General features: G+C 44.9%; 1 protein-coding gene across 1 annotated transcript in view; it reads right to left on the bottom strand.

Annotated features, from left to right (window-relative positions):
* Positions 1–7,277: 7,277 nt before the first annotated feature.
* The window catches only part of LGI2 (leucine rich repeat LGI family member 2), a 30,248-nt gene continuing 23,899 nt past the window's right edge, over positions 7,278–13,626 (bottom strand). The window contains exon 11 of the mRNA XM_029952267.1: positions 7,278–9,213. Coding sequence (XP_029808127.1) covers positions 8,396–9,213 — 818 coding nt within the window. The 3' untranslated portion in view covers positions 7,278–8,395. The remainder of the gene's footprint in view (positions 9,214–13,626) is intronic.

Raw genomic sequence — 13,626 nt, 5'->3', positions numbered from 1 at the left:
CTTGCATTCATGGGAAGGAAATCAGTCTCCATCTCCTGAAGGTGGAGGGGGGGGGCACCAAAGAATTTGTGAACATGGGTAACACAGTGCAGAAAAAGAGAAGCAAAAGCAGAAGATCTTAAAGTTTATGGAATGTACTAAGGCCAAAGTAAAATAGGCTAACATTTGAGCCCTTAGACCTTTTTTCCCTCCACCCTTTTTCCAGGAAAACTGAGGAGGAGAGATGGGATGGAGGCCAGGCAGCGGATGGAGGGGTGACATATGGGAAGGGTTTTTGAGGCCTGGAGAATCAGGAGGGGCCGCCATGGAATGTGAGACACTAGAAAACATCTCCACTAGGGTAGACCGGCTTGAAGAAGGTGGAGGGTGATGACTAGGCCTTCCTCTTCTTTCAGGCAAACAAGAAGAGACCAGAACTCCTTGTAATTACTCCCTGGTTTGGGGGTTGTTTCTTTAAATTCTACACTGTGGTGAGACTGGGCCTCCTGGGTCTTACTGTTTTCTCAAGCTACATTCACGTTCCCTGAGAATTTCCAGCACTAATGTAAAATGGCGAGGAAGCACTATTTTTTAAAAATAATTTATTGCCAAGTTGGTTTTCATATAACACCCAGTGCTCTTCCCCAGCGGTGCTCCCCTCCATGACCATCACCCACCTTCCACTTTCCCCCTCCCTCTTCAGTCCTCAGTTTGTTTTCAGCATTCAAGAGTCTCTCATTTTTTGCCTCCCTCCCTCTCCCTAACTTTCTTCCCCTCCTTCCCCTTCCCATGGTCCCTTGTTAGGTTTCTCCTGTTAGACCTATGAGTGAAAATATATGGTAACTGTCCTTCTCTGCCTGACTTATTTCACTTAGCATGACACCCTTGAGGTCCATCCATGTTGCTACAAATGGCCAGATTTCATTCTTTCTCATTGCCATGTAGTACTCCATTGTGTATATATACCACATCTTCTTGATCCATTCATCAGGTGATGGACATTTAGGCTCTTTCCATCATTTGGCTATTGTCCAAAGTGCTGCTAGTTTTAAGACTGCTTAAGTACTTTTGTATCTTTCTTAAGACATTTGTATTCTCAGGACTTAGCCCAGCACTGTTCACATAGGGGATACTCAGTACTGGATGGAAAGAACCAAGCTAATAAGGTAATTTGGACTTTCACATGATTTGTGAGCCAGGGTGGTGTGATCCAAAGGGACAGAGGACATATCTAAACTTGAAATAAAAAATATTTGGGGGCTTGCAATGTGTCTAGAATTCCTAGGTGGGTTTCGAGAAGCAAACACGACATTCAGGGTAAATCGCACTAGGACTGAACAGAGTTGAGCCTCGGGGCCAAGACAAGTGTCAAGGCTTCAACTTTCTCCTGAGGTCCCAACCTTACTTTCACACACTCTTCAGCGCACACCACTCTTGAAAACAAACAGGAAGATGATAGAACTCTCTGGGTTGGCGACACAAACTGGGATCTGTCAGCCCTACCGTTGGCGATGCCCATCAGGGCTCTGGGTCAGTTCTGGGATGATGCATGGGCTGGGGTGGGGCATGGAGAACGGAGCAGGTTTCTTGCAAGATGAAAGAACTTTGCTGTATTTCCTCTCTTGGTTTCTAGTAGACATCCAGAGACATATGCAAGACAATGCTCTCTTCAGGGTTCACATACAGATTTCAGAAAGTGCTAGGAATTTCAGGGTAGGACTTAAATTACTGTAGGCCTCTTCCTGTGTTGCCTTGGCTTGTTGTCTGGCTGAAGGCAGAAGCTGAGATTTAGCAAGAGGCTGCCTGGAGCAGAGGCCAAAAGGTGGGGCTCACCTAAGGCCCTTAGTCTCAGCTCTGCTACCCAATTTGCTGGAAAAAGTCATTTGTGCCAATTAGGCCCTGGTTAGTAAAGGCTTGTCCTGTCTGGGAGGCAGGTAGAGAAGCCAATTGTAAGAACAGGTGATCAATGAAAGTGACACATTGTTCACACCTCCAATTCTTCCTAGACAGTTAGTCCTCAATTAGCTCTCTGAGAAATAGAGAAAGTGAGTGTACTTGCCTTGTTAATGACCACATGGTCAGGACTGAGCAATTTACACAGCATTTTAGTTCCAAGATGAAATGCACTGAAATATTGGGAATGAACTTCTGACTTGCAGGTTTGGAAAAATTTAGTTCTTTTCTGTACTTCTCCACAAACAGGAAACAATGATTCGGTGGTCAAACAGTAGTGAAAAGGCCATCTTCCTCTATATCCTAGTCAAGAGTACTGGCTCTGGCCTGAGGCAGCCCTTCCTCCTAGGAGTTTATTATCTGTATTCACAGTTCATATTTCACTGGAATGCATTGGGCCCAGGTCAGTGACTCTTTATGGTTAGATACCTATCAGGTAGATACCTGATCAGTTGAGCATCGATTCTCTTTGGTTGGTGCTTGTGAAGGACACACCGTAAGGTGACCCCTAACCCCAAGAGTCCTTTAAAATCTCCTCCCTTTGAAGAGTGACTGAAGGACCTATGACCTGCTTCAACTAACAGAATAGGGCAAAGGTGATGGGATCTCACACCTATGACAGTTATGTCATGAGAGGATCTATGGGGAAGGCCACTGGCATGAAACTGTGTGTGGCTGACTCCCTAGGAGCTAAAAGAGGTCCCCAAGTCTAGAGCTGGAAAAAATATGGGATCCAGAGCCCCATCATAACAAGGAAGTGAATTCTGTGAACAACCTGAAGGAGCCTGAAAGGATATGTTTTTCCAGTTGAGCCTCCAGATGAGAACACAGTCTGGCTGAGGCCTTGCTGGCAGCCCTCTTGAGACCTGAGGAGAGGACTAAGCTGAGCCGTGCTTGGACTCCTGACCCATGGGGACTTTGAGCTAACAGCCATGTTCTGTTTTAAATCACTTGTTTTAAATCATTTGTTAGGGGCGCCTGGGTGGCTCAGTTGGTTAAGCATCTGGCTTCGGCTCAGATCATGATCTCACGGTTCGTGGGTTCCAGCCCTGCGTCGGGCTCTGTGTTGACAGCTAGCTCAGAGCCTGGAGCCTGCTTTGGATTCTGTGTCTCCCTCTCTCTCTGACCCTCCCCTGCTCGCACTCTCTCTGTCTCTCAAAAATAAATTAAAAACATTAAAAAATAAAATAAAATAAAATAAACCATTTGTTACATAGCAATAGAAAATCGATTCAACACACATGCTATACCAGTAGTTAAATAATTGGTTATCACTACTACCTGTTTCTTTCATTGCACAATTAGCCACACACTGTTTTGTGATGCAGAAACACTAGACTTAGTAGTGGTGTCACTATAGTTTCATTTTTCCTCTTAACTAGCTTTAAGTCCCCTGAGGACAAGAACTCTGCCCTTATACTTTTTAAAAAGCCCCACACTGTATCAAAGTAATTGACACACAGTAAGTCTGCAGTCATATGTGATTTGAGGTTTTGACTCTTCATTTGTCCAACGAAACCAAATGGGTCTAAAGACGCAGAGACATGAGGAAAATGTTCACTGCCTCTTGCTGTGTACCAGGTTAGAGGCCAGACATGCAGAGAACAAGACAGAGGTCTTGCCCTCAATTTGCTCATGGTTCCACCCAATCAATGGGGCCCCATCTTGTCACCACGAAGAGTCAGAGCATGCCCAAAGATCCCCAGAGTTCTTTGTCAATCTGTCAAGATTATGATTGTGTAGATCAGGTAGAGGTGCAGCTGTCGAGTCCTTCAGTGACTTTTAGTGACTTTTTAGTTTGCAAGTAGGAGCAAAAGTCCCCCTGCAGTACCCATCTTCCACTGAAACAGGGAGTAAGCCACCAAGATAAATGGGCATACTCTGCCCTTCCCCAATAGCCCGTCATGCCCTCAAATCTGTGACTCAAGTGGGCATATCCATATGCAAGCAGACCAGAGATCAGAGCCATATTAGGTATGAGCTACTTTTTATTCATAGACATACAGAATGTATCGACTAAGGAGGCACGTTGTTTCTTAACTGTATTTACCAAAATTAGTTAAATACATATTTAGCTTGAAAATGCATCCATTGTAGCTTGCATACCGCAAAATTTGCTTTCATATACATATAAACTATTCTTATTTTACCTAAGTTATGCATCTATGATACATAAAAATGGTACCGAATGGCATATTGGCTTATTTTATCACTGTTTTGATACATTCCTGATAGTCAAAGGGATTAATTGGAAATGCATAGTTTCCTACTGGAAAAAAAGGGAGATTCTGAAACAAGTCGTGGAATAATGTAAGGGTAAGAGTGCCGCACTAGGTTTCAATGTCAGTAGCTTTATAGTACAGTTCTTATTTCAATTTGCATTACAACTGGCTCTCGTCATTGAAAATTGTCCGTTAATTTGTCTCAGAGTTCCACTCTCTACTTGCCTGGCTAAAGCAAAGAAAATCATGATGATCTTTTTTTTCTTCCATCTTGTTTCTATTTTCCCAAAAGAGTTTCCTCCAAATCCCTGCTTCTCTGCCCATTCCCTTCAGACTGTCCCAAGTCTGAACCACCTTACTCACTGCGTCAACAATTAGAACTATTGCATTCCACTCCAGGGTTCTCCGCTTAACAGAATCTTTGGCCAGTGCCTAATTAAAGAATTCTCTTCCAAAACTACGAGCAAGAGGCTGATACCTCTGTAGAAGAATCAGAAAGCCTGGTAAAGGCATATGCAATTAGACTCCCCTCCTGTAGACCTTCCTCTCTCATTATACCCCCGGTCATAGAAATTTCCATCGTGAGTGTTCCTGGCAACCAAACCTCCAGCATCCCACGCTGATTTCTCTCCTAAAAATACACAGCCTCTCACTCCACGGGGAAGAAAAATGCAACACTGGCATTTCCACCGCGCTCCCCGAAGGTGGATTATGACCTGGAGCAATTCATCATCACTCATGTCTTTGAGTTTTTAGTTTTTCCCTCATAGAAGCCTTCTTATGTATCTTGTGGACATTGTGACAAGAACCAGATGTGTCTCGACCTCAACATCTCCACCAGAGCTGTGGTGGGAGGAGAAGGGGGGGCAGAGAAGCAGCCTTGCCGGCTAGAAACTCTCCTTAGAAGAGAAAATGATCTGAAACTTCTGGAAGACTTTCAAGAGTGGCGTTCTGCGTGTAATAGCGGTTCCGTTGTGTTGAATCGTTAAATGGACCAGTTGATTAAATGGTGTCTATTCAGCATTATCCCCCTTCTGGCTATGTATATTTTGCTATATTTTTAAGTTTTATCTCAAGGTGCTGCTATATTCTGAATCATGATAAAAAGTCTTTATTTGGAAGGCATGTCAGACTACCACAAAGAAAACACAAAGCCTGCTGTTTGAGGAGAAAGCTCCACCTTGGCTACTCACTAGATAATTTTGAGCAGGCAACTGACTTCGATTTTTGCACCTACTTCCTTCTCTCTGGAACCAGAAATCTCCCCCCCCCCCCCCCCGTAAACTCAAGAACTATTTATTAAACAAATGAGCTGGGCACAAACATGCACTGAAAACATCTAAAGCTCTGCTGAAATGCAGGGTAGTCTGATCCACGGCCTGAGCATACGGTACCATTCACACCTAAGGCTTGTTTTTCGTCTTCATGAGAGATGTGTTTCTGATCCATTGCTTTAAGGCTGTGCAGCGTGGCTACCTGGAGGGGCTCAGCCTACCACAGAGACTGGACGGAAGAACCAAGCTGACAAGATGGGAACCGATGGGGGATGGGAACCAATGGGAGATGGGAAGGTGTGGATAAGAGCAGCCCCTCCTAGAATGATGTCCCCAGGGAAGGGTCCCACATATCTCTCTGCTTTGGGTTTCTGGTATTGTTTTTTCTCTTGTCTTACATTATCCCTGGAAAAAAGCTTCTTGCAGAAATTGTTTAAAACTTGAGGGATTCTTGGGAGGAAGCAGTGAGATTAATGAAGCAAAGCTTCTACCACCTCGCACCAAGAACTTCTTTGCTCCTTTAGCAAGTCAGCCAGAACAAATATTTACTCCCTCAGCAGAGACTCTTGTAGGCTGCGGACTCTGCTCTGGTGTGGTCTTGTAAAAAGGAAAAGAAAAGAGAAGCTGGTGGTGGCTGAGTGGCTCACCCACCCCCTCACCTTCACCCTGCCCCCAGTTCCCTCAACCTGCCTTCCGTCTGCCAAAGTCTCATCCAGACTCAGCAGGTACCTCTCTCCCTGGCCCCACAGCTGGGAGGCTGGTGCCTTGCTTGGGAGAGGCAGCCCTGTGAAGAGGTGCCCCGACTGCCATCTCCACAAGCATATGCCATTGGGGACGTCATCTCAACCTGGCACAAGTTGGGAACTGTCTAAATGTCCCTGACATTGTTTGCCAAGAGCCTGTTTTTCCGCCCAGGCTTCTCGGAGGTTCCATGTGCCAGAAAGAATTGTTTGCCCATCCTAACTGCCGGAGGGATGGCAGGGCTGCCCCACTTTTGGCCTCTGATGTGGGGATCGGGGCATTTGTAGTCAATTTGAATAAACCAAGAAGGCAAAAGAATGTACGAGAGTGATTTTGCACCTAAAAAATGAAAACAAACCACTTTTCTCCTGTGGGGGTCAGTGCTTGGTAGGAAAGTTTCAAGCAGCAATGCTACTGTGTGTAGGTGACCTCCTTCATTAAAATCCCTGGTGTCCTAGCTGAAGGCCCTCAGCCTGCAGTCCCAGAATGGACCCAGGAGTGCTGTTGTAACATCTGTAACATCGATGCGATTTATTGCCTTGATCTGCATTGCTGAAACACCAGAAACAACAACGCATTCATATCCGTGGCCAACCATCTACCTACTCATGACTTGGCAAACAGTCATGAGAAAATAACACTACAGGACAGTATGATTGTGCTGACTTCACGGCTACAAGAGACGTGGCTGGGTTGCTCTTTCAGAGCCCCTCCCCAAATGCACTTCACATTCTCTGAAGAGAACCAAGCTAACCGAGCAGAATGTCCTCTGGGAACCTTCCACAAAACCAGAGCCCAAGGGCTTCCCGATAATCCACACCAGAGAAGTCCATTTTGAAATAGGTGCTCTGGCCCCCTGGTGCGGACCTGGTCTGTTGGACTCAGTGTGTCTGGCTGCAAAGCTGTCCTTGATGATGGACCTGAGACACCACTCCCCCCCACCCCCCGCCTATTGGGAATGAGCCCCTGCTGCCAGCACATGGTCCCATGTCAGCGTCTGAGCCCCGGGGTGCTTTCCTTGGCTACACTCCTGGGACAGGCAGGGGCACCAGTGTCAAGAGCACCCTGAGTTCTCCCATCTGGTGCCTCAGCCCCTCTTGAAGGGCTACACTTGCAGCAGCAACATGGACAAATCAACAAACCGGGACCGTTGTAGGAGCAGGGAGGTAGGCAGGTGGGCAGACAGGTAGGTTGGTATTCAATGACTTTTAAGATTAAGTTGCCCAGAGGGCAAAGCCATGCACAAATCAAAGGGCCACCTGTAGGTGTTCAAAGTACGAGACTTGTATAAAAGTCCTCTTTGATTCCACAAAATCTTGCTTCAAAAATTCTACCAAATGCTCATCAGATGGAAATACCTGTTCCATTGCTTTGAAGGATGGGATAAAAAGCACCATTCAGTCTTTGGCCTGTCTGCTGGTTACCCACAAACTCAAAAGAATGGGTTCAGGGAAGCAGCCGGGTCGCCGAGAGCATGTAACAAGGGTATTGCTCTGGCCACCCCGGGGGATCGGCTTTAAGCCACAAGGAAGAGGAGAAAATGCCTCTGTCTCACTTATGGGCCTGTAGCCCATGTAGATATGCGTCAGCAGAGTATTCTCTTTGTGGCAAAGGAAGTTATGCCCAACATTATCTTGTTAACACACCCATGACGCGCATCCTTGTGAGCCAATGAAATAGCCAACATTCTGCTATTAAGGGGGATTCAGGAAACTGAAATGGCTCAAAATAGCATTGCTGAGTGCTACCAGATTTTTAAACGAATCATCAGCAAATCTTTTCAGCTGACTTTGGCTTTAAGAGTTCTTACCAAAAAGATTGCTAAAATGGAATGAGAAGGGTCCATAGTTTGGTCTTTTTGTTTTTTATTTGTTTATTTCATTATAAGTGCTGTCCCATCTTATCCAACTTTCTCCTTCCTCATTAAAAAAAAAAAGCACATTACTGTCCTAGATGGTTAAGAGTTAATGCCGTACTCTTTTCTCAGTGACAACAGGCTTTAAGATGTCCTTTTAAAGGGGAGAAGGGACATGTCATGCAATTAGCCAATAAATGCAATCCCTGATTAAAATGTGAGTTCTAAAATTTTGAAAACTTCTAACTATTCCGCCAGTGCGATTTTCATTTCAGCAGAGCTCTGAGTTTGGCTTCTTTTTATATTCGCTTCTTGGCCACTCTCCTGTGAGAGCTAGGGCTATGTGTCTTTTAAATTCACCAATCATACCTTCACAAACTTAAGTCAACGACTATATGTTCAAAAATCTTTGTTTTCCCTTTGAAACTGGATGCAAAAAAGAAATCTCTCCTGTCAGTGGAGACAGCCGTGAAGGAACGAGGTGCTTGCACATAAATCTCCTTAAATTTTGTGAACAGCTGCTTTTCTTTATCCCACTGGTATATCTGGGAGAATGTATAGTCACTCCCCAAAGCCAGGTAGTGGTTATCTTTAAAAGAGAAGGGCTGCAGGGTCATGGCCCCCCGGGAAGGAAGAGCCTGGACCTCCACAAATCGCTTACTATTCCACCTCATGACCCTGGAGTCCCCAATGAAACGGGTGAGGGACAGGTAGAGGGCATTCTGCATTCTAAAGCTTTTCACGGCCAGGACGTCCTCCATGTTGGGGATATCACTGTGGGGGACAAACTTCTTAGAGCTTTTATTCCACTGGAGGATGATGGGGACCTGGGAGCGGCTGGACAGAATCAGATGCGACTTCCCATCTATGTCAACGAACTCCGCATCCGTGTCCCTGAACCACTCGTGCAGAGACTGGTAGGAGTAGAATCCTTTGCTGTTCCATTTATACACCGTGGACAGCCCAGCTTTAGAGCTGTCCGCGATGACGAAGAACGTCTCGTCCTCGATCTGAAACAGCTCGATGTCGTTGGGCTTGGAAATGCGAGAGACTTCGATGTCTTGGAATTTGACAAACTTGGTCCAGCTCTCGTCGTATTTGTAAATGTGGGAGCCGCCGAAGAGCTGGGCCACCACCACGAAAACCTGGTCGTCAATGAGGATGGCCTTGCAGCCCACAATGGACTGACCTGCGCCCCGAGAGAAACAAGAGGGGATTAGGCACCGCGGTTACAAATCCTCCTCCACAGCGAAACTGGGCCCCTTGTGAACTCTAAAACAGGGAGAGATGTAAAGAAATGGAAGAAATGGAAAACGGGGCAGCCGATGTGGACAACAGCATGGCCATTTCTCAAAAAATTGAATACAGAATTACCCTATGACCCAGAAATTTCCCTTCTGGGTCCACACCTCAAAAAACCTGAAAGCAAGGTCTCGAAGAGATTTGCACAACTATGTTCATAGCAGCGTTATTCACAATAGCCAAAGCCAGAAGCAACTCAAGTGTCCACTGATGGATGAGTAGATAACCAAACTGTAGTATATACACACAACAGAACATTGTTCAGCCTTAAAAAGGAAGGTATTTATGACACATGACACATGACAATATGGGTGAACGTTAAGGATATTATCCTAAGTGAAATAAAGACAATCCCAAAAAGATAAATAATGTATGATTCCACTTCTATGAGATCCCTAAAGTAGTCAGATTCATAGAGACAGAAAATAGGACAGTGGTGGCCAGGGTCTGGGAAAGAGAGGAGGGAGGGAAGTCAGTGTTGAATGAATGGACACAGAGTTTTAGTTTTTCAAGATGAAAAGAGTTCTAGAGGTTGTTTGCCCAACATGGAGAACGCACTTAACACTACTCAACGGTACACGTAAAAGTGGCTAAGCTGGTAAATTTTATGTTAATGCATATTTTCCCACAATTTAAAAAAATTTAAAAACTTAAGAATATATATGTGTCTCCCTAGTAATAAGTAAGTGCTGGTCACCTGTGCCTCTGGTGTCCTTAGAGGCAGGAGTACAACTCCGGAAAATCATAACCACCAAAGGGATTGTCTTCACGCTATTCAAAAACGTATTCTCCAACTCCATAGAGCGGGATGAAACAAATGGGGAGTTTGGGGGGTGGGGGGAGGATAAAACGGTAGAAGTCAGGTCTCAGACACAAGGGAAGAACTGTAATGAGGGCTCTTTGAAGACACTTGGCCTCTTCTGCTTTTTTGAGCCAAAGGAAGCTGAATGGAGGCGGAACAGTGTTAAACCTTGTGACTCGAAGCAGGTGGCCCGGGAGATGAAACGCAGCCCGTGTAAGCTCTCTGACCCTGTGTCAGTTAGCTCTCTGTGCTCAGGCTCCTCATCTATAAAGTGAGGATGCTATTACCACTGACCTTTAGTAAAGACTAAACGAGAAACTTCGTGGTGGGTGTTGTTAGAACAGAGCACCCATCAACAGGAAGTGGTTGATAATTAGTAGCTATCATTATTGGATAACTGAGTCAATGGTCTTGGTAATAAAAAGATGTAGCCCCTTTAAAATCACCCATAGCAGACACTGCAAAAACACCTGTAGCAAGATCACCGACCTGAATGATCTAGCTGAGGCAGCGCAAGACCAAAACTTTGCTGGAAAAGGGGAACTCTCCTGTCTGGACCACCTCTTCCCATTTTCTCCCCAACCCAGACCCTGAGCCTTCTCTCACCCTCCTCCCTCCACTCAGCAGCAATAGGACAGCCCACTACACAAATGACCTTCCATCCAGGTCATTTGATTAAAAGTATCTCTTTTCCCTAGTTTTCTAGGCAATTTGGACCAAAGTGAATTTGGTCTGTAAATTACAAGGATAATTATCCAATTTCTGTAGATGGATTTTAGAGTGACAGTTACTTTTCTTGGTCCCTTTCCTTTGTTTCAAACTAATCATTCCTTTTTTCCCCTGAGTATAAAAGTGTCCAAAGTTCATCAAAGCAGATTTTGAAAATAATAGATAACACTTAAAAAGTGTGTACTATAGTTAAGTACTTGACATGTATTTATTCATTTAATGCTTACAACAACCTTATGAGACCAGTACTATCAACATCATCATCATCATCATCATCATCATCCCCATTTTTAAGGGGGAAAGTGAGGCACAGAGAAGTTAAGTAACTTACACAAGGCCACACGGTGAGTCTGTGGGAGGGCCAGGGATCTAAATCCAGGGAATCTGGCTCCAGTCTACACCCAACTACCAACATACCAAAAAGCACAAAGAAGAAAATCAATATCACTTGTGCTGCAGATGCTGAAATGACACTTCATATCTTGATAAATTTCTTTCATCGTCAATCTATACACATACTCAGATTCAAAATTTAAAAGTAAATTTGGGCTCCAGGGCGCCTGGGTGGCTCAGTCAGTTTGAGCAATCGACTCTTGAGTTCTTTTCAGGTCATGATCTCACAGTTGGTGGGTCTGAGCCCCGCATCAGGCTCTGCACTATAAGGGGGATTTTCTCTCTCTCCCTCTCTCTCTGTGCCCCTCCCCAACTCATGCTACCTCTCTCTCTTGCTCAAAATAATTAACACTTAAAATAATAAATGTGGGCTAAAATATTTTAAAAATTAACAACAAAATAAAAATAAATTTGCCTTGTAGGATACATGGGCTTTTTATAATCTACTTTTTTCATTTGACCTCTATGTTGTAAACCTTTCTCCCAGTCATTGCACCTTCTAGAATCTGATGTTTTAATACATCAAGTATAATACTTATAATATTATATAGTATATAATACTATATAATACTTATAATACTATATGTATGGGTGTATCTTATTTTTAACAAATCCCCTATTGTTGGACATTGCAGTTATTTCTAGTTTTTCATTATTATAAGATGCTTCCTTGTAGAACAGTCTTTTTTGAAAACCATCTGGCGGTATTCTTAAATGCAGGCTTTGCCTTGGTAAATGCTGTGTACACTTTTAAGGCTTCTGGATTTAAACTACAGAACTGCTTTTTGGAAGCTGCCTGACCCCACCCTGCTAACACTAACAGGGTGCATGCTGGTCCCCTTCCTGGGTGGCCTCCCTATGGAGGTCCCTGCCCGTCACAAGTGCCCTCCAGGCCTGCCAGTCTGTCTCAGCTGAGGGGCCTTGTGAGACAGAACGAATTCCTTTCCTGGAAATGTTCCGGAACACCTCTGTCCAAGTAAACACTTTCAGCCTATGGAATTGTCAGCAGCAGCAGAAATCATCGTGTGTGTGTGTGTGTGTGTGTGTGTGTGTGTGTGTGTGTGTTGGTGAAGGGGAGAGAGTATAGGCTAGAAATCAAAGGGAAAACAAAATAAACCAAAAACAGGAGAACTGAGAAGAGCTGTAGCGAGAAAAAGGAGCTGGAAAGTGTGAGATCTTGGGGTGAGCACAACCGTGGGTTCCCCTCTCCTCGGGCCACAGCGGGTCCACGGCTAGAGCCTTCCCTCCCGCGCATGCTTGCCAGGGCTGCAAAGGCGGCGCAGGTGCCCCTCCCAGTCCTCAGAGCCCCCGTCTGGACAGGCATGGATTGCGGAGATCTTGCCCAGCCCTTGCAGACTCTGGGATCACTCCGTGATCACACAAGATGACAAATGAGGCATGCATGGCCCATGAGGGGAAAATGGGTCCGTGTTTCCCTTGGTCTTGTTCAAGGCAAGAGGTTGCAGGGCAGTGCCCCCTCCCTTAGGACTCTCCTTCGCCCCAGGTTGCACTTGGGCTAACCACACTCCTTCCTGCACTGAGGAATCCAGGCTATTTCTGGAATCACTCTCTTCCTCTGCCCCCTCAGTCATTCTATCCTGGCCTCTCCTTTCCTATGCTGATGGAAGTTATGGCGAAGTCGTAACTCAAGTGAAAATTAGGGTCTGGAACGGGGAAGAAGGGGGGCTGCTCCTTTTTTATCCCCAGGTGATAAAACTAACATTCGCTGAGGATTTACTGTATGCCTGCCTCACACGAGCCCCATGAAATTCTCATGCGTCCAGTACAACGACAATCCCATTTTACAGATGAAATGGGCATTCAGGAAACTTTCATTTTACAGATGAAAGGGGCTTTGGGAATGTAACTAACTTTGCCAAGGTCACTAGCTAGAAAGATCCGGAGCCAGTTTCATATACAATGGAGTAGTACTCAGCAATAAAAAAGAATGAAATCTTGCCATTTGTAACTACGTAGATGAAACTGGAGGATTTTATGCTAAGTGAAATTAGTCAGAGAAAGACAAGTATCATATGACTTAACTTATATGAGGGCTTTAAGATACAAAACAGATAAACATAAGGGAAGGGAAACAAAAATAAAAACAGAGAGGAGGACGAAAACATAAGAGACTCTTAAATATGGAGAACAAACAGAGGGTTACTGGAGGGGCTGTGGGAGGGGGGATGGGCTAAATGGGTAAGGGGCATTAAGAAGTCTACTCCTGAAATTGTGACACTACACGCTAACTAACTTGGATGTACATTTAAAAAAATAAATTAAATAAAAAAGAAAAAACTAGCCTGAGGTTGGAGCTCACGAGTTTAACTACCTCACTGTTGTTAAGTCGTTGCTCAGGCTTGGATGTGAAGACGA

Source organism: Suricata suricatta, chromosome 1, assembly GCF_006229205.1.
Source record: "Suricata suricatta isolate VVHF042 chromosome 1, meerkat_22Aug2017_6uvM2_HiC, whole genome shotgun sequence".
Lineage (NCBI taxonomy): Eukaryota > Metazoa > Chordata > Mammalia > Carnivora > Herpestidae > Suricata > Suricata suricatta.
Note: the sequence above shows the minus strand (reverse complement) of the source record. Positions and strands in the feature narration are given on the sequence as shown.